General features: G+C 41.3%; 1 protein-coding gene across 15 annotated transcripts in view; it reads right to left on the bottom strand.

Moving 5' to 3' along the window:
• caskb (calcium/calmodulin-dependent serine protein kinase b) overlaps positions 1–21588 on the bottom strand; it is a 103836-nt gene that overhangs the window by 45635 nt on the left and 36613 nt on the right. For all 15 annotated transcript variants that reach the window (XM_056243520.1, XM_056243519.1, XM_056243524.1 and 12 more), the window contains exons 9-10: positions 6977–7060; positions 5264–5363 (exon numbers count right to left, since the gene is read on the bottom strand). In XM_056243520.1, the coding sequence (XP_056099495.1) occupies positions 5264–5363; positions 6977–7060 (184 nt within the window). The remainder of the gene's footprint in view (positions 1–5263; positions 5364–6976; positions 7061–21588) is intronic.

The raw sequence follows: 21588 nt of genomic DNA, 5'->3' as shown, positions 1-21588 counted from the left end.
TCGACCAATCACACCAGACTGGGCCGTCCGGCCAATCAGAGCAGAGCAGGCAGCGTAATAGGAGGGATTTGGAAAGAGACTGAATCATCGGACAATTCGTTTGAGAATCATTGAAAAATGTGGTGATGTACAATGTATATTATGAGAAAATGAAAGATCTCCAAAGCAAAATTAGTATTTTCACCCCCAAAAATGGCTTTAAGACAGTTATTTATATCTGTCGCTGTCAGTAGGAAATATCCGTTTACATTTCCAAACATTTATTTTGCCATTGTAATAATCCAGTGAGATTTTTATATGCATAAGGAGTCTGACAACAGCCAGTGTTCTCCACACGGAGATCTGATCTCCCCATCATCGAGTCCATCTGGGATTACATGAAGAAACAGAAGAAACTACTAAATCCAGACGAACTGCGGCAACGTCTCCAAGACTCTTGAAGAAATCTTCCTGAAAGCTATGAGCAAGTGTACCTGGACAACAGCTGTTTAAACGAAAGCGTGGTCACACCAAATATGGATTTGATTCAGTTTATAGAAGCTAATTGATAAATAATCTATTTATGACATTATTTTGGAAAGCATCCTCACTCTACAGTGCCTAAAGCGTCCCGCAGGACTGTAGCTTTGCAGGAATCTTGGAGACATTGCTGCAGTTCTTCTGGATTTAGTCCGTCTCAGTTTATTCTGTTTCTTCATGTAATCACAGACAGGCTCGATGATGGAGAGATCAGATCAGATCATACCGGCTCGTCACTCCTTGTGCTAACAAAAAAATCTCACTGGATTATTACCATTAATGGCAAAATCAATGTTTGGAAATGTAAGCTGACACACTACGGCAAAATATATAAATAACTGGCTTAAAACTATTTTTTAGGGGTTAGAAAATACTAAAGTGCCAAAGACTTTTGCACAGTAGTGTATATATACAGACTTTTGCACAGTAGTGTATATATACAGACTTGTGCATGCACTCGAGAAACTTTATCGTGCCCTCGAGAAACTATTCACATGAGCACAGGATTTTTTTTTGCATGCTTACAATTTACAATTACGCATTACAATTTTTAGTTTTATATACTATAACCTAATCTATGAAGAAAAAGAACAAATGTGCACATGAATTAATAGAAATATAGGCCTATTTGCTCCAAATTTGTCTTTCCTTGGGGTAGTGCCTCTAATATCAAGGCCTAATGACCAATTTAATGCATCCTTTGTGGCGGCAGAGAAACCATGACAGGAAATGGGCTGATGGCACAATATGGCTGTGTGCATTGTCCTATTTGCCAAGTTCAAGGGTCTATAAAAACACTGGTGCTTAAAAAAAAAAAAGTGGTCAAAATGTATCCTATTTCAAGGCCTTAGGTCTGCTTCAACACATACTCCATGGCGGCCAAGAAACCACACAGTGAAACGGGCTGATGGTGCAATAGGTGGCTCAGTGTGCATTGCCTATGCTAAGTTTAATGGTTTCACATGCGCACACGAAAGTCTGCATATTTTTTATTTTGCAAAGATCCTTTTAGTGGCTCTGTAAGAATGCTAAGAATATCATGAGAAGAAACCCAAAACACTTATAACCTGCATTTTTGCATAATGAAAAAGTGCACCTTAAATTTATTCAGTCGTTTTTGACAATCGCTAAACAGCTGCAATGAAAACACTCTTTTTGTATGATACATTTATTTTCATTAAATTCTTAATTTTTTGTATTATAGAAAACTAAACAGGGCCAATAGTCTGGAAATGCTAATATTTTTCCATACTCTGCTCTCTTTTTTCCATACTTTTCCAAACTGTGTAGGAACCAGCGCAGCTCTATTAAAAAATACAACTTTTGATTTAAAAAATGTATTAGTAAATGTTGAAAATAACATTAACTGAAATTAATAAATGCTGTGGAAATCATTTTTTTCACTCTCAGTTCATGTTAAAATAAGCGGGATTCTGAGTCGGTTTCCCTGCGAGAAGGAGAGCCGCTCCTCTAGAGGTCACCTGACACCAGCAGACTCTCGCTCTCGACGGAGAGCCCCTCCTCTAGAGGTCACCTGACACCAGCAGACTCTCCCTCTCGACGGAGAGCCGCTCCTCTAGAGGTCACCTGACACCAGCAGACTCTCGCTCTCGACGGAGAGCCCCTCCTCTAGAGGTCACCTGACACCAGCAGACTCTCGCTCTCGACGGAGAGCCGCTCCTCTAGAGGTCACCTGACACCAGCAGACTCTCGCTCTCGACGGAGAGCCGCTCCTCTAGAGGTCACCTGACACCAGCAGACTCTCGCTCTCGACGGAGAGCCCCTCCTCTAGAGGTCACCTGACACCAGCAGACTCTCGCTCTCGACGGAGAGCCGCTCCTCTAGAGGTCACCTGACACCAGCAGACTCTCGCTCTCGACGGAGAGCCCCTCCTCTAGAGGTCACCTGACACCAGCAGACTCTCGCTCTCGACGGAGAGCCGCTCCTCTAGAGGTCACCTGACACCAGCAGACGCTCGCTCTCGACGGAGAGCCCCTCCTCTAGAGGTCACCTGACACCAGCAGACTCTCGCTCTCGACGGAGAGCCGCTCCTCTAGAGGTCACCTGACACCAGCAGACTCTCACTCTCGACGGAGAGCCGCTCCTCTAGAGGTCACCTGACACCAGCAGACTCTCGCTCTCGACGGAGAGCCCCTCCTCTAGAGGTCACCTGACACCAGCAGACTCTCGCTCTCGACGGAGAGCCGCTCCTCTAGAGGTCACCTGACACCAGCAGACGCTCGCTCTCGACGGAGAGCCCCTCCTCTAGAGGTCACCTGACACCAGCAGACTCTCGCTCTCGACGGAGAGCCCCTCCTCTAGAGGTCACCTGACACCAGCAGACTCTCGCTCTCGACGGAGAGCCGCTCCTCTAGAGGTCACCTGACACCAGCAGACTCTCGCTCTCGACGGAGAGCCGCTCCTCTAGAGGTCACCTGACACCAGCAGACTCTCGCTCTCGACGGAGAGCCCCTCCTCTAGAGGTCACCTGACACCAGCAGACTCTCGCTCTCGACGGAGAGCCGCTCCTCTAGAGGTCACCTGACACCAGCAGACTCTCACTCTCGACGGAGAGCCGCTCCTCTAGAGGTCACCTGACACCAGCAGACTCTCGCTCTCGACGGAGAGCCCCTCCTCTAGAGGTCACCTGACACCAGCAGACTCTCGCTCTCGACGGAGAGCCGCTCCTCTAGAGGTCACCTGACACCAGCAGACGCTCGCTCTCGACGGAGAGCCCCTCCTCTAGAGGTCACCTGACACCAGCAGACTCTCGCTCTCGACGGAGAGCCCCTCCTCTAGAGGTCACCTGACACCAGCAGACTCTTGCTCTCGAGGGAGAGCCCCTTCTCTAGAGGTCACCTGACACCAGCAGACTCTCGCTCTCGACGGAGAGCCCCTCCTCTAGAGGTCACCTGACACCAGCAGACTCTCGCTCTCGACGGAGAGCCGCTCCTCTAGAGGTCACCTGACACCAGCAGACGCTCGCTCTCGACGGAGAGCCCCTCCTCTAGAGGTCACCTGACACCAGCAGACTCTCGCTCTCGACGGAGAGCCCCTCCTCTAGAGGTCACCTGACACCAGCAGACTCTCGCTCTCGAGGGAGAGCCCCTTCTCTAGAGGTCACCTGACACCAGCAGACTCTCGCTCTCGACGGAGAGCCCCTCCTCTAGAGGTCACCTGACACCAGCAGACTCTCGCTCTCGACGGAGAGCCGCTCCTCTAGAGGTCACCTGACACCAGCAGACTCTCGCTCTCGACGGAGAGCCCCTCCTCTAGAGGTCACCTGACACCAGCAGACTCTCGCTCTCGACGGAGAGCCCCTCCTCTAGAGGTCACCTGACACCAGCAGACTCTCGCTCTCGACGGAGAGCCCCTCCTCTAGAGGTCACCTGACACCAGCAGACTCTCGCTCTCGACGGAGAGCCCCTCCTCTAGAGGTCACCTGACACCAGCAGACTCTCGCTCTCGACGGAGAGCCCCTCCTCTAGAGGTCACCTGACACCAGCAGACTCTCACTCTCGACGGAGAGCCCCTTCTCTAGAGGTCACCTGACACCAGCAGACTCTCGCTCTCGACGGAGAGCCCCTCCTCTAGAGGTCACCTGACACCAGCAGACTCTCGCTCTCGACGGAGAGCCCCTCCTCTAGAGGTCACCTGACACCAGCAGACTCTCGCTCTCGACGGAGAGCCCCTTCTCTAGAGGTCACCTGACACCAGCAGACTCTCGCTCTCGACGGAGAGCCGCTTCTCTAGAGGTCACCTGACACCAGCAGACTCTCACTCTCGACGGAGAGCCCCTTCTCTAGAGGTCACCTGACACCAGCAGACTCTCGCTCTCGACGGAGAGCCGCTCCTCTAGAGGTCACCTGACACCAGCAGACTCTCACTCTCGACGGAGAGCCCCTTCTCTAGAGGTCACCTGACACCAGCAGACTCTCGCTCTCGACGGAGAGCCCCTCCTCTAGAGGTCACCTGACACCAGCAGACTCTCGCTCTCGACGGAGAGCCGCTCCTCTAGAGGTCACCTGACACCAGCAGACTCTCGCTCTCGACGGAGAGCCCCTCCTTTAGAGGTCACCTGACACCAGCAGACTCTCGCTCTCGACGGAGAGCCCCTCCTCTAGAGGTCACCTGACACCAGCAGACTCTCACTCTCGACGGAGAGCCCCTCCTCTAGAGGTCACCTGACACCAGCAGACTCTCGCTCTCGACGGAGAGCCCCTTCTCTAGAGGTCACCTGACACCAGCAGACTCTCGCTCTCGACGGAGAGCCCCTCCTCTAGAGGTCACCTGACACCAGCAGACTCTCGCTCTCGACGGAGAGCCGCTCCTCTAGAGGTCACCTGACACCAGCAGACTCTCGCTCTCGACGGAGAGCCCCTCCTCTAGAGGTCACCTGACACCAGCAGACTCTCACTCTCGACGGAGAGCCCCTCCTCTAGAGGTCACCTGACACCAGCAGACTCTCGCTCTCGACGGAGAGCCGCTCCTCTAGAGGTCACCTGACACCAGCAGACTCTCGCTCTCGACGGAGAGCCGCTCCTCTAGAGGTCACCTGACACCAGCAGACTCTCGCTCTCGACGGAGAGCCGCTCCTCTAGAGGTCACCTGACACCAGCAGACTCTCGCTCTCGACGGAGAGCCGCTCCTCTAGAGGTCACCTGACACCAGCAGACTCTCGCTCTGACTAACCCAGACGCAGATCCAGAGATGACTGCAGCGAGCGCTGTCACGGGGGACGTACCTGAGGACGTGGGGTCCTCCGAGAAGTCATGCAGGTCTTCCGGAGGGTCACCGTAGAACGAGTTGAACTTGTGACTTGAGACGGCAGCGAGGACGGCACCCTGTCAATCACACACACACACACACACACACACACACACACACACACACACACACACACACAATCTCTTTATTTCATTCATTATGCAGATTATTTTTTATCAAATCATTCTTCTGAACCGCAGACATTTGACATTTGCCTTCCAGAGATCTTGCAAACCACTCGTTGTCACCTTTACACACACACACACACACACGCACGCATTCTTTTTAATCAGAGCTGACTAAAAATTTGAAGTATTAGAACAACATCCTGTGCTTTCATGTGGGAGTGCGAGTGTGTCAATGAGAACTTTACTCACGCTAACCTGAAACCACCAGGAGTGTGGAAGAGTTCACTACATAACACACACTACCTAACACACACACTACCTAACACACACACTACATAACACACACTACATAACACACACTACATAATAACACACTTAACAACACACACTTAAAAACACACACTTAAAAACACACTTAACAACACACTTAACAACACACTTAACAACACACTTAACAGTACACTTAACAACACACACTTAACAACACACACTTAACAACACACACTTAACAACACACACTTAACAACTTAACAACACACGCCGCTTCATAACACACGCTTCATAACACACGCTTCATAACACATAACACACACTTCATAACACACACTTCATAACACACACTTCATAACACAACACACTTCATAACACAACACACTTCATAACACACACTTCATAACTCATAACACGCTTCATAAGACACGCTTCATAACACACTTATTAAAACATTCACTCAGTCATCTGGGCTTTAATAATGTTCTCAAAACATTACCACCAAAAAATTTATTTATGGATCGTTCATGGAATTATTTATATGAAACGTTTAGTTTTAGAACATTCAGAGAGAACTTTAGACACTTCATAAAGTAATGTTACATGATATTTGAAGATCAAATATGAACATTTGCATGAACAGGAAAAACATAAGACTGGCCGTTTTGAACTATAAAATAACATTTTAAAAATATAGTAATATAACCCATAAACTGGGTTTAGTTTAAATTAATCTGGGGTTTAAAAGACTCTTAATATTCAATAATATGACTGATCCGACACTATCAGACGAAATCATAACTCATCTGAATAATCACTGTCTTCAGATCAGGAGCCGTCTCATATCTGACGAAGCTCGCATCATTGGTTCAGTCGTTCTCCTGTTTATTACTGTGAAGCTGTAGATTCATAACTGTCAGATCCGTCAGCTCTGGCAAGCACATTATATGGACAGACGGGTAGTCATGTGACTTCTGCAAGTGTGCGGATCATGTGACATGTATATTTGCGTGTTACTTCCTGTGTGTTTACAACTGAAGAAGGTGTGTGATGAACACCGAAACAACTTTGTCATCCAGTAATTTTTAATTACGTAGTTTGAACATGTTTTGTATAAAGAATTATACTACAGAATTAAAGAGGAGTTGAATGAGACGCGGCTCAATTTCAGGATAATTAGTAGTGTGTGTGAGTGTGTGTGATATCTGACCCTGAGTGTGTGATATCTGACACTGAGTGTGTGTGAGGGCTGGGCACGTGTTGAGGAACGTCTGCGTGATGACAGTGAATACCTTGAGTTTCCTCCGAGCGTTGAACTTCCTCAGCTGCTCCACCGTCTCCGGAAGGTGGATCTTGTACGAGTAGCGATCTCTCTCCTGCACAACACACACACACACATACAACACACATAACATGAGGCGAACTGAACCCGATACAGTGATCCAATGTCAGAAACAGGAAGTGATGTGCACTGAAATGATAACTTAATATTCATGACAATAGCAGAGGGAAGAGTGTGTGTGTGTGTGTGTGTGTGTGTGTGTGTGTGTGTGTGTGTGTGTGTGTGTGTGTGTGTGTGTGTGTGTGTGAGCATGTGTGTGTGTGCGTTGGTGCGACCGGATTATGAGGACAAAAACCATGGATACATACCGACTCTATGAGGACATACCGTAACTACGAGGACAGCACTAGTGTCCTCATAAGTCGAGCAGTGTAGAAAGGCTTATCAGGCTGCGCCTAACCACCTCCCGCTTTTTCTCAATATGTCCTTATAAATCCGTTGTACCCGTTTTTCAGTGTGTGCCAGAGTATGCTCAGAGTGTATAATCTCCCTCTATGTGAAATTCGACGCTACTGCAGTATCATACACATTTCATACACCCAGACCACGCCCAAGCGCGATTCATTGGTGGAACGCTGGAATCCTCGTCAGTGATTGGCTGCTGGAATCCTCGTCAGTGATTGGCTGCATTTCACATCCGTCAAAGTCAGCGCGCCTGCGCCTCTGATCTTCTATCGCAGACGTGTGGTGTGACCGTGTGATTAATCAGAAGATTAATCATCATCATGAAAGATTAATTAGCAGAATTCGAGCGAAGTTGACGAGCTATAGTGGGAGATTTTCACTTTATCACGAGGAAGGTAAGTGCGTTTATTTATATATTCTACCTTTATGGAGTTAAGTGTCATGAGTCAGACAGTTTTTAATAACGTTAGTTACATTACTTTAAACGTGGCCACTAAACGTAGCTAATATAAATCCATAAGCAGTTGGATACTAGTATTAGTATTAGTTGATGAAAGATACATCTCCATGGATGCTTGAGAGAATTAATTTACATTTTGAAATAAATCAAATCTATGTTGTCATCATGATGACTGGTAAAGTTGAGTGGATGAATTTACAGTTTAATACAGTAAGATACAGAAATATATTAAATAAACAGAAACGAGACTAATGTAAAAGTATACTTTCATTAATGTAACGTTACTGTCATTAGAATGACTTGCCAAAATTATCTGGTTGATTCATTTTAGGGCTGGATATTAGCAGACATTTTATGATTCCATTCAATTTTAATTCACGTGCTTTCGATTCTATTTCCAATTCGATTTTACATTTATTATTTTAATGTAAATCAGGTGTAATACATGTAACATTTTCTAAAACTTTCTCTCTCTAGTTAATTTTTCTAAGTAACGAGTTTAGCTTCATTTGATCTGAGGCGCCACATTAAAGAGTGATAAAATGGTATTAAAATGGACTGAATTTGAAATCGGAGACTGTTTCTTATCAAAAGTAACAAGCCTCAAAACCTCACTGATCAACTATTTCTGTGTAAAATGTTGTATTTATTGATATAGTCTACAGTCTGACAATAATGTACTGTATATAAAGCATATCTATCTATCTATCTATCTATCTATCTATCTATCTATCTATATATATATATATATATATATATATATATATATATATATATATATATATATATATTTATATATATTTATATATTTATAAATACATACTAATTATGTTGTCTGGAATGTTTTCAGTCAACATGTTAAGAAAGAAGAGAATAAAACCTGAGCAGGATGCAAAAGAACACATATTGTCGGGCAAAGACAAAGCCTTCATTGAGGGACGACAAACACCACAAGGCAATTTGACTATGTTCAGACTGCAGGCAAATCAAATCATAAAGTAGGCATGCACTTGTAAGAATGAAAAGTAGGCCTATTGCTGGCAGTCTGGACATGATCTTTCACATTCACACATTTTACCCTTGGGTAAGCCGCTCATTTTCATAAAGGTTAAGAGATGAAAAAAAAAACTTTAAACAATTTTTTTATAATTATTATTTTAAAATAAATACATAAAACTATGTATACAGAGAATAGTGTAACCAAAATCAACTAGTAGGCTATATCGCAGTGAAAACCAATGCTTGATTATTTTTTTTATTTCCTGCACCTCATATTACATTACACAGTTTTACAGGATTTAACTCTTTAAAAGGATAGGTTGGTTAGCTGTGTAACATATAGGTGCACTTGGATTCATGTTTTATTTGTATTATTATATATTATTTTGCCCTTTCAGGGAGAGGTGTGTTTGCACTTGAGCACATTGAACCATCCACCTTTGTTGTTGAATACCGTGGGATTCTCTCTCAAAGTAAACATGTTAAAGATGTTCAAGGCAACTACTTGTTTGACTTCACATGGAATGGAACACGTTATTGGTAAGCTGGCTGTTTCTTTTTTGGTTTATTTATTTTTGGTTCATATTCAGAGCAAACTAGTTGCATGTCATTCTAATAAAAACAGTTATAATTATGATTTATTATTATTACTATTATTATTACAATATAGGGCTGCACGATTTGGGGAAAATGTCATTGTGATTATTGAGGTCAATATTGCAATTGGAATATGCGATTGCGATATAATAAACAAATGGTTTCATGAGTCAACTTGCTTGGTTCTAAAGCAAAATGCACACACAGATTAGTGATAATTCTGAAATGTGTATTTCTCAACTCAAACTAGCAACAACAACTAAATGATTGATAACATCTAAGCCATTGATGTCTGGATAAAAATTAATCCACCCCCATTTAAAACATTAATTATAGCCATCCAACATTACAGTGATTCCATCATTACAATTGAAAGCTATAATCTTTTAAAAAACATTTATTAGACGTCAAAAAATATAACAGCTTTTAATTTAAGTGACCTTCAAATAATCCTCACATAAACCCATTATAAATGACATGTCATATTTACCTGTGCCCTTCCTGTCTAACAGGTATGCAGAAATTTAATAAAGTTATCAAACAGTCTGCGACTCTGCGCTGCATAAATAATAAATAGACTAATCCTTATTAAAGCTACATAAGTTCTTTAGTCAAGAGCAGTGAGTAATTTTCTCTGTCCCCTTTGTTCTTTGATTAACTTTACTGACAGAAAGCTTTGGCTGCCGGCCCTTTAAGAGCAGCCGCTGCTGACAGAGACACGGATCTCACATGCGCCTCATCCTCTCACAACTCTATACGTCCATCATAAGACTGCTCTTATGTTATGAAGATACTCGACAAACGACATTTTGGCATAATTGTGTGTGTTGTTGTTCGTTCAAGAGCGAAAGAGAACTGTATTCTGGCGCGTGTCTTTCTGTGAGTCACAGTCGGACATTCAGCGCGCTCTCTTTTGACTTGTCTCGCATGAATGGTTTTAAGCAATCGCATGAGAGCATTATCATGTAACACTAGCCAAAGGATGACAAATAATAACAGATGCTGCGTTAATTGCGTTAACAGCCCATTGTTTATTTTACATAAAATCGCAGCATTTTGCGCCATATAATCGCACAGGCTTGACATCGCGATTACGATTGCGATAAGATTAATCGTGCCGCACTATTACAATAGCAGATTTGCTAGGGTTCTCATAACATTAGGAACTTATTAGTTAGTGATAATCAATAACATGGTTATTGTTCAACTGGGGTATTATTTTTTTTACCTTAAGTGGATCATCTGACCTATTAAATTCTTAGGAAGTCAAGTTAACTTTCACAATGTGTATTTGAATATAGGTTAAATAGGCCAAGGTTAGCCTAACCCAAATGTTCAGTTAGAACCGTATGTTTCAGTGTGTGTCTATGTTTTAAGTTTCTTACTGCACTATTTTTATCACAGCATAGATGCAACAAAAGAGGACGGTGGAGGAATGATGATGACAAAAATCCAAATTGCAAAGTCAAGACAATCATTGTTGACGGAAGGCCACACCTGTGTCTGTTTAGTATAAGACATATCTTTCCAGATGAGGAGGTCACATACAACTATGGGGATTCCTCTTGGCCTTGGCGTTTAAGGGTGAGTCTCTTAAAGACTTTATCACTGAAAGTCAACCATGTTCTGTATTTCATGAATGTTAGTTTTTTATATGATGCAGATTATTAAAAAAAATTCTGCACGTCTGCTTTGTGCATGACGGAGCCATGAAAGGGACACTAGATATTTAGTCTTTGGTTGATACTAGAATTAGTTGCGGTGACCGATTGGCAAGCATCCTTGCCTCAGTGTTGTACCTGTCTTTCTCATAATTACAGGAATTGTGTGACGAGACATCAGTGGCTGTGACTGAATGCAGTGTGAATCCATCCTCATCAGTGAAACAGAAAGTAAGTGAGCGCATGTTCCTTCATTGTTTTCTTCTCTTTGACACAGGCAATGTTAAGTGTAGGATGGTTGGGCATCATGCTAGACTGGTTGACGTGGACTGTCGTCTTAAAGACGCTGTTGTGACGTCTCAAATTCGAGTAAAATGTACATTGCTCGGTTCATACATTTTCATAACTCGTGCGTTGGGGGATGGGCATGACACTGACCTGAAATATAAGGACAGTTCTCCACTACGAGGACCATCATGTCAGGGTTAGGGTTTGTGGAAAAGATGTTGCTTTGGGTACAGTTGGTACTCAAGAATAATACTTTTACCGCCGCCGCCCCCGCGGCGGTAAAATTCGGATGTGTATTTGCTGCCTTTTACCGCTAAGAGGCGCTACAATCAAGGTGTCAGTTTATTCTCTCTATTGCGTAATCTACCGCCGCGCCGCGACTCATTCAGAGCGATTGAAAGCTGGTAACAGATGAATTCAAGTGAAACATTGTAGTTAAACGAATTCATAATCGCAATACTGAAATTAAATTGAATAAATAGTGAAAACATTATAACAGAAATAAAACATTGCAACAGAAATATATTAGGCTATCAATGAGGGTCTGGAAGAGCATAAGACGTAATTTAATAGCGTTCAGACGGTAGCTCAGTGGTTAACGCAACAACATGAGCCTCACGGAGCTTCAAGCGATCCGAGATCGAATCTCAATGTAGCCAACTCATCTCAATGTTGGCCGACTTTATGTTTTACCGTTCTTGATGCCTAAATAGGTAACTGTTTATTAGCGAGTTCATTAACTGTTTATTTATTTAATGTCAAGCGTTTTGTTTAATTATCAATGCCACATTAACGTAAATTTGCTACATTCCATGTCCGCTGCACGACAAAGCTGATGAGGGAAATGAAAATAAATAAAAAAAGAAAGCTGATCGCGTCAGAAAATGAAAATAATGAAGCTCGTCTTTAATCTGCTAAATTATTGTTTTGTGAATCATTCACGAAATTGAGTTGACTGACAGTGATACCTGGCCATAGCAACGGGAGAAATTTTTCAAAACAGATCCATACATTGAACAAATCAGAAAAGACTGATTTTGTTGACTTGACAGACTAACTAAATAGTATTACTTTCAATATAAAAACAAATGAAAATGTAAAAGAACACTACAATTAATTAAGTTTGAAACCCATCGCAAATTTTGAAGAATGTAAGAAACACAGAATCTTATTCTTGCAACATTTTAAATTTGTATTGTCAAAGGAATTTCAGCTAAATTAAACAATTAAAACAGTACAAAACGAAAATAGTCCAAAGCCACATAAATTAAGAACATGCGTTTTTCTTTGCCTGTCTCTCGCGCTGGATCTCTTTTTAGCAAGTTTATTTTGTCTCCCTCCCTCCCTCCAAAAAAAAAAACTGTAACAAATTATTTAGCCTTTGTTGCTTCAAAGACAAAGCATGCCTTGTTGAATTCACCTTACAATAAAACGAGGTTGATCGCGAATTAAAGAGCTCTGTATCTGCTGTGGCATGAATGTGTTTAGTCAACAATTAATGTTTAGATAATGCCAGATTGTTGACAATCATACACAGTGCTCAAACATTCTAAAACTCTAAAACTCTACAAAACCAGTTGAAACAACTGGATTGAACACTTTAATTGAAATTTTGTGTGAAAACTTTAAATACAAAAAATAAACTACAATATTTATAATTTAATAAGATATAGGGCCTACATTTGGACACACCGAGAGATTTATAAGAATTTAGCCTTTGCCTGCTCATTGGGCTGGCTATCCGACATCTCCATATGAAAGAGGAACATTAACACCTATTGTGCCGATAAAGCCACTGTCCCTCCAACCCCCCCACAGGCTCTCTGAGACTGACTTACAACAAAAAGAAGTCGCAATTCACACTTAAACCGCTATTCTAGCATTAGACTATTAAAGTGTTGATAATGAAGGAATTAAATAATGTAAGCTACATGTAGTGATATTTCTGTCATGAAACATAATTACTAAATATTTCATTTCAATAATTCATTCAATTTCAATAAGTTGTTCTTTTTTATTCAAATAAACCTCAAACCACAGTGCTTCGTTGTGCTGCTGTTAAACTAAATAACATTTATAGAATAATTATGAACTTAAATGAAACAATATAGCAACATTTCGACAAAAATTATTTGATCTGCTTTTACATTTTAATTCAGGGCGATTTAGCCTACATTTAATTAGAGCGAGATTTTCCCCCTTGTCCTTTCCTCGTTGGGAAGCGCTCACATCATAGCTAAACATGTTTGAGTAGATCATCTGTACCTCTCAGTTTCAGATGGATTACATAATCAGATAACATTTATTAAATATTTAGACAATTAAAGGCTTTAGACATAGCCGATTTCTTATCGTGACTGAGCTGAGGCAAGTGGTTTTCGGTTCATTTTTGTGACGCGCAGTTCCCGGAGACAGAGACGAGACGACAGCTAAAATGTTGTTAGCCTAATATGAATAGAAGTTTACAGTTTTGAACGATGTAGGCAAAAAATACGGAGTAGCCTATTAAGCTATTTTAGCTGTTATGAGAAAAATAAATCCAAATGAACGCGCCGCCGCGTTTGTCGAACTCTAATTCATCATGCCAGAATAAAACCCGACTTTAGAACAATAGCGCCACTCGGCGTGGTGTGCCAAAACACTTAATTATAAACTTCAATATTTCATTCAAAATAATCTCAAAACGCTTTGTGACCTTTTGGAAAAGCCGTGCATAGGGCCTACATTAAGGCCACTGGAACTAATGAACAACTGAAACGCTGGTTTTGATTTTATTGTTTGTCGTTTAAACGTGCCTGTTGCATATCTCTATTTTATATATTGTATATGGTATATTGGTGAAGTAGCCTATAACCTATAGGGAATCCCAAAAATTTATATAGGCTATAGCTATTTATAAATTACGATTGGTATTATTATACAGATGTAAAGTCATTCTGTTGGATACTATTTGTTCCAGTGTAAAATGGAAATGCTTGGCAATTTTATTTTATAAATATAAGCAAAAACTATATGGTGTAACAGAGTTTTAGAATAGACAAATCTCTCTGCATTAATAATCGGATATAAAATGCATTAATAGGCTAATATAAAATTTACAAAAGTACCAAGTTTGTTCGGGATTTGAACCCGTGTCATCTAAATGATCGAACCGTAAGTTCTTCCACTCGGCCATGATTTTACTCTTTGTGAAATGACCAAACGTTTGTTTCTCCAGTGTGTTCGTTCACATGAGCGAGAAAACGTTTTATCGTTAGCATATTATAGACCTTTTACAGTTTAAAAAAAGATGATATCTTATCTGTATGACCAAAAATTACGGAGTAGGCTAGCCTTTTAAGTTCTTTTAGCTGTAATGAGAAAAAAATTAATTCAAGTGAAAGTGCCGCCGCGTTTGTCGAACTCTAGTTCAACATGCCAGAATAAAACCCAATTTTAGAACAATGCGTAGCGCCACTCGGTGTGCCAAAACACTTAATTATAAACAATCAATATTTCGTTCAAAAACATCTCAAAACGCTTTGTGACATTCTGAAAAGCCGTGAATGTATTAAGGCCACTGGAACCAGGATCGTAGCTGAAACGCGCTGCATGTTATCTCTCAATACAGGAGCAGAAGCGCCGGTTCAGATTGTATCGTTTGTTGTTTAAACGTGCGTGTTGCATATTTTTAAAAATATACAATATATGTGATATGGTCTATTGGTAAATTAGGCTATAGCATTGATTACTGTGGAGGGGGGAAATCCCCCACCAGCAAATCGCACCTTGTTACACAACCATGTTTTTAAAAACTCTTTCTGTAGCCTATATGGAACCCCATGAAGTTTTTTTTTCTATTTTTTTTAACATAACTGCTTTTGAAATTACGATTGGAATTATTATACAGATTGATATAAATTAAGTCAATCTGTTGGATAATATTTGTTCCTTTGTGTAAAATGGAATCGGTTCATTCATTTTCATAACTCGTGCGTTGGGGGATGGGCATGACACTGACCTGAAATATAAGGACAGTTCTCCACTACGAGGACCATCATGTCAGGGTTAGGGTTTGTGGAAAAGATGTTGCTTTGGGTATGTGTCGGCTGCTTCTTTATTGTGGGTAAGCTGTAGACCCAATATGCACACTTTTCAATCTGGATATGCTTTGTGACTTTCAGTCACAGAGACGTAAACTGTTAAGGCCCATTCACACCACACTCTGGAATGAAAGTTGTGCTATGTTCAATATATGTTGATTTAATAAATAATTTTTGTTATAGTGCCACCATGAAGTTCACAGTGCTGTTATCTCCAGTTTGGATTCTTGTGAAGATTGCAGTGGACCTGTGTCAAGTCGAAAATGGCTTGGCCTTACATGCAAATGTCAGTATCTGCATCATTGTTAGAAACCCAGTCATACTATTGAATGGTCGTGCAACACTCTCTCATTTTCCCCTGAGACGAGAGAAATCCGCTATTTACCCTTTTCACTTCCTCCTAAAATCGTCATTTTACGTCATTGTAGGAGGAAGTGTAAGAGGGGGGGATTTCTGTAAAGACTACAAGCTCTAGTTCCCACCCTTTCAAACCCGCCCATAGGGGGTTGGACCTAATGCGCTAACAGACACATCACTGATCAGTGCCGTGCGTTTGATTTCACCGGCAGAAACTTTTTCATTCCAGCGGTGCCAATTTCTACTGTACGATATCGAGATAAAAGCCGGAAGGAGGAAACTTTCACGGTGAAACTAAGTCGTAGCTTTCCTTGCTGTGCTGTGGATCGTTAATCGAAACCTAGAGGACTATGGCGCGCGCCGCTGTGTGAGAAATAAATAAATAAAAGTGGAACGCAGTGTGTGTGTGTTAAGCTCACCCTACGGTTTTGATATTTGCACTAATAAAGTGTGTAAACATTCGCTCGTTATGGATGAACAAGATAGTGAAAAACGGACGGTAAAAATGACTGAGAAAGCTGTGGAAGAACACAAGTCCAGACAACTTCATGCACGCAGGTATAAGCTATCTCAGCTAACGAGCATGATAAAGCAAATAATTAGTTCACAAAGTAACTCTTCACTAGAAATTGTGTGAAATGATTTCCAGGCAGTAGGTAGTGGGAGTGGCCTGCGGAGCTGAGCATTGCAATGCACTATGGGGATTGTTGTCTACAATCCACAAGCACTAAAAAGTCATTTTCTGCCTTTTATCGGCCAAGAAGGACCCAAATTAGAAATGTATGCTACTATTCTACTACATATATGACCCACTTTCAATACATATTCATGTCTCAACCGGTGGAATTACCCTTTAAACAGAAAAAAGAAGAAAAAAAACACCATTATTAACCAGTTAATGGTCATTTCAAGTAATCGTTTCTGGTTTTTCCCCAGTTTTTGTTTTCATTCTTTGAACTGGTTCAGAGCCCTCATATTTACATAATAATAATAATAATAATAATTATATATATATTATATATACCTGTTTGCTGTGTAGAGAAGATGAATAGTGTGTTGCTTTTTTTCCCTTAGAAAAAAACAAAAATGGGCCTGGGTGAGGCTGACAGCTCCACAGGTATGTGTGTGCGCATATATTTTAGATATTTATTTGAGAAAAAGGATACATGTTGATTTTATTTTTTATCTTCCACAGTAATTCAGTGTAAAGTGGTCCTTTTCATGTTACACAGGACCAGAGACTAGTTTTCCCTGTGTGCTTATCTGCTGATATTTCACATGGTCCGAAACTGTTTGGATCGTAGGGCTGGAATACATTTTAATTCTTGCTTTTTACCCCTCAGGAAAAAGCCAAATGAATCAGGATGAAACTGAGAACTCCAGAGGTATTTAAACATTTGGTTATATTAAAGTTATTCCATGTATATACATATAGGTGTATAGGTATACATATCTGTATGTATATGTTTGTTTGTTTGTTTGTTTTACAGGGACCAAATTGAGGAGAATTGCGAAAAGGCCATGGAGCCCAAATGAAGTGAATGCTGTCATGAAACATTTCAGAGTCCATATTTCAAAGGGACACCTTGCAACAAAGGCAGAGTGTGAGCAGTGCAAGACTGCAGAGGACCCTGTTCTGAGAGAAAGAACGGCCCAAAATATAAGGGATTTCGTGAGGAACCGAGGTTTGATGTTGAAAAAGAAATCTTCTTAGAGTTCTTCGAGAGATCAGTGTCGCCTTCCATTAAAGGTTGTATCAGCGATTTCAGGCCCAAATATAAATGATCACATTCATCTAATTTTTCCTAACGATCCGCTAGCTGCCCGCTCCATAAGCATGCCGTCCAAAAACCGTGTCTCTGTAGGCAGCCTAGGCTCTGAGATCTGCACACAAAAGGTGGGGGTGTTGTGGTTTGAGATTTTGCGGTGATTGGTTGGAACACTGTTTATTTTGGTTTTGAGTGGTTGGTGAAACCCATTGTTTTTGTGTGCAGATCTCAGAGCCTAGGCTGCCTACAGAGACGCGGTTTTTGGACGGCATGCTTATGGAGCGGGCAGCTAGCGGATCGTTAGGAAAAATTAGATGAATGTGATCATTTATATTTGGGCCTGAAATCGCTGATACAACCTTTAATGTCTGTGGGTTTTGTTCTCTAAACTGTTGTTGGGCCAGAAGAGTGTTCAAGACATCCTTTTATTTACTTTTATTAAAACACTGTTTTGAAAGAAATGTACAAATACATGCATTTACTGGAAGGCAATTTAATTTGGTTTTATTTCCAGTGTGTTGCTGAGGTCATTTTGAGGCACACTCCCTCATGCACTTTAGTCCCATAATGGTTAGAGATGCACCGATTACAATTTTCTAGGCCGATTCCGATTTTTCCGAGTTTGACCTGCCGATACCGATTTTAGCTGATTCCGATTTCATTTTTTCTAACCACTTTACAGCACACACAAATATTTATTTTCTATTTTTTTATTTTTATAAAACACCATATACTTCTACCCAAACTGAATAATAAAAACAAGTTTAAATGGGTGAATTTTCTATAAATATTTTTGAGTCTTCTTCATTTTCTTTTCTGACATAGCCTACTCCAGTTCTTGTTAAAACACACTAGACATGCAAATTCTGTGCATTTTGGGCACTTTTTGTGTGAAATCATATTTATTTTGCCCATCAAAAAAAGTGTGCTTTCACTTTAATTGAGTGTGAGCAGCGCAGCAAAAATAGACTCTGTGCCGAAACCGCTTCACTGCTGCTCACTCGACGCTCCTGCTTGACGCTCTGCTCCCGCTCCCGGTGTGATGCATTCACTGATTAACATGCACGCCGAAAAAAATACACGCCTCTCACGCTTGCGGTGTGAAACGGACGTAATTCACGAGGTTTTCTACATGTGCGTTCCGTGTGCACGTGTGATGCTGATGTTAATCATGCGGCGCCCGAGTGCGTTTGACCGGTATAAAATCGGCATATGTCAGACTGACCGGCCGATCACGTGAAAATCGGCCAATTCCGGTCCCAAGCCGATCAATCTGTGCATCTCTAATAATGGCCTTATTAGATCTCAGTTGTTGAGCCTTTTTTTACCATTTGCAAAATAAAAATTGCCCTTTCAGTTTAATTTTGTTAGTTTTTATTGGCTGTCTAGTTGCATTTCTTCATCTAATTGCCCTTTAACTAGTCTTCTATGAAGTGTAAAACTTGCTGATCTTTGATCACTGAATTTTCTCCAACCAGGTTCATTTTGCACCACATGTGTATATGTTGGTTGATATAGCAACAGCACATTGTAGCACTATTTCCTTAGGTGTGCGTATTACTTTTACAGGTTTAGTGGCAGCAAAAAGATGCAGAATAATTTGTGAATTCACTCTTTAATGTAGAATAGTTGATTTGGTTTAGTATGGTTAACTCTAATACAGGTACTCCTGCTATGTGTGGAGTTAATAGTGATGTCCATTTAAACCCAGTTTGTCCTCATAATCAAGGGTTAGTTAGGTGTTTGTGTGTGTTTGAGAGTGTGTGAGTGAGGTCCAGTTAAACCCAGTTTGTCCTCATAATCAAGGGTTAGTCAGGTGTTTGTGTGTGTTTGTGAGGTCCAGTTAAACCCAAAATGTCCTCATAATCAAGGGTTAGTTAGGTGTTTGTGTGTGTTTGAGAGTGTGTGTGAGTGAGGTCCAGTTAAACCCAAAATGTCCTCATAATCAAGGGTTAGTTAGGTGTTTGTGTGTGTTTGAGAGTGTGTGAGTGAGGTCCAGTTAAACCCAAAATGTCCTCATAATCAAGGGTTAGTTAGGTGTTTGTGTGTGTTTGAGAGTGTGTGTGAGTGAGGTCCAGTTAAACCCAAAATGTCCCCATAATCAAGGGTTAGTTAGGGTTGTGTGTGTGTGTGTGTGAGTGAGGTCCAGTTAAACCCAAAATGTCCTCATAATCAAGGGTTAGTTAGGTGTTTGTGTGTGTTTGAGAGTGTGTGTTTGAGTGAGGTCCAGTTAAACCCAAAATGTCCTCATAATCCAGGGTTAGTTAGGTGTTTGTGTGTGTTTGAGAGTGTGTGTGAGTGAGGTCCAGTTAAACCCAAAATGTCCTCATAATCCAGGGTTAGTTAGGTGTTTGTGTGTGTTTGAGAGTGTGTGTGAGTGAGGTCCAGTTAAACCCAAAATGTCCTCATAATCCAGGGTTAGTTAGGTGTTTGTGTGTGTTTGAGAGTGTGTGTGAGTGAGGTCCAGTTAAACCCAAAATGTCCTCATAATCCAGGGTTAGTTAGGTGTTTGTGTGTGTTTGAGAGTGTGTGTTTGAGTGAGGTCCAGTTAAACCCAAAATGTCCTCATAATCCAGGGTTAGTTAGGTGTTTGTGTTTGTTTGAGAGTGTGTGTGAGTGAGGTCCAGTTAAACCCAAAATGTCCCCATAATCAAGGGTTAGTTAGGGTTGTGTGTGTTTGAGAGTGTGTGTGAGTGAGGTCCAGTTAAACCCAAAATGTCCCCATAATCAAGGGTTAGTTAGGGTTGTGTGTGTGTATGCATGATTCATATGGTTACTGATGTCTTGAACAATCTTCTCTTTTTACATTAAAGGTGCCCTTGAATGTTTTTTATTATTATTTTATAATGTTTCCTGGGTTACCCTTATAATGTTAGTATGTTTTTTAGATAAAAAATATTCATAATTTAGAAATAAATGGCATTTTTCCTAGCCTGCTTTTAGCCTCTGATTTGAACACTCTGTTTGAAGGGGCGTGTCTGCTGTGGGATTCAGTGTAGCCAGCCACTGCTGTGATTGGCTGACATGCTTGCATATGAAATAGCTACGCATTACATGTGAAACTCTCTCCCGAATACTTTTACTACTGCTATTATACGTTTTTACTATAACAGCTATAGAGATTAACGAATCGTGAGATGTTTTTAAAGTATTTAGATCTATTCCCATCACATAAAATGTTGCCGTGATGAGCATTGAGCAGATGACAGTGTTGATCGCGAGAATGAAGATCTTATCATTGCAAAGCAGTTTCTGCACTCTCTCTGCTTTCCCCAATGCAAACACGATGATGTAAATACAGTAAGAGCTTCGTTGTGCAGTAACGTGCGTCATTGATTTCATAACGAGTTTGGCAAGTGTCCAGATAAACTCGCGCTGTGTGGAAAGATTGTTCTTTCTGTATATAATTTGTTCACAATTTAAATACGATTATTTTCATCCTACTAAAAGAAACGATGTGAAGCTGATATTTTAGTCACTGGCTTGACTTACTGATGCATAAACAGTATTGAACGATTTTGAGAGAAAGATTACCTGTCTGAACTTGAACAATTACACATCAGAAAGTGTTGCTTGGTAGCTCGATCCGAGGCCAGCTCTGTATTGGCCCAAGTTGAGGAAACAGTCGGTGAAATGTTTGGAAATTTCCAGAGAAAATAAAATTAACCCATTGTTTCTTCAGAGGCTCAGATAAAGGAGCTAAAAAATACTTTTGTGTTCATGTGTACATCCACACTGAGCAACTGCCATGCTTCGGCTGGGCAGTTCCGCCTGGCATTGAGGGCTGGCATTATGCAAATATTTGGAGGCGTACATATTAATGATCCCGACTATTGCGTCACAGTCGGTATTGTGTGGAGAACCGACCGTTTTTCAGGGGTGTTTTTCATAAACGTGAATTAAATGAGAACGCCAAAACAGTCCAGTTTGAGATTCACTCTATG

This window comes from Rhinichthys klamathensis, unplaced genomic scaffold (genome assembly GCF_029890125.1).
Source record: "Rhinichthys klamathensis goyatoka isolate OS25496 unplaced genomic scaffold, OSU_Roscu_1.1 h1tg000802l_1, whole genome shotgun sequence".
Classification (NCBI taxonomy): domain Eukaryota; kingdom Metazoa; phylum Chordata; class Actinopteri; order Cypriniformes; family Leuciscidae; genus Rhinichthys; species Rhinichthys klamathensis.
This window is presented reverse-complemented; position numbering and strand designations above follow the sequence as displayed.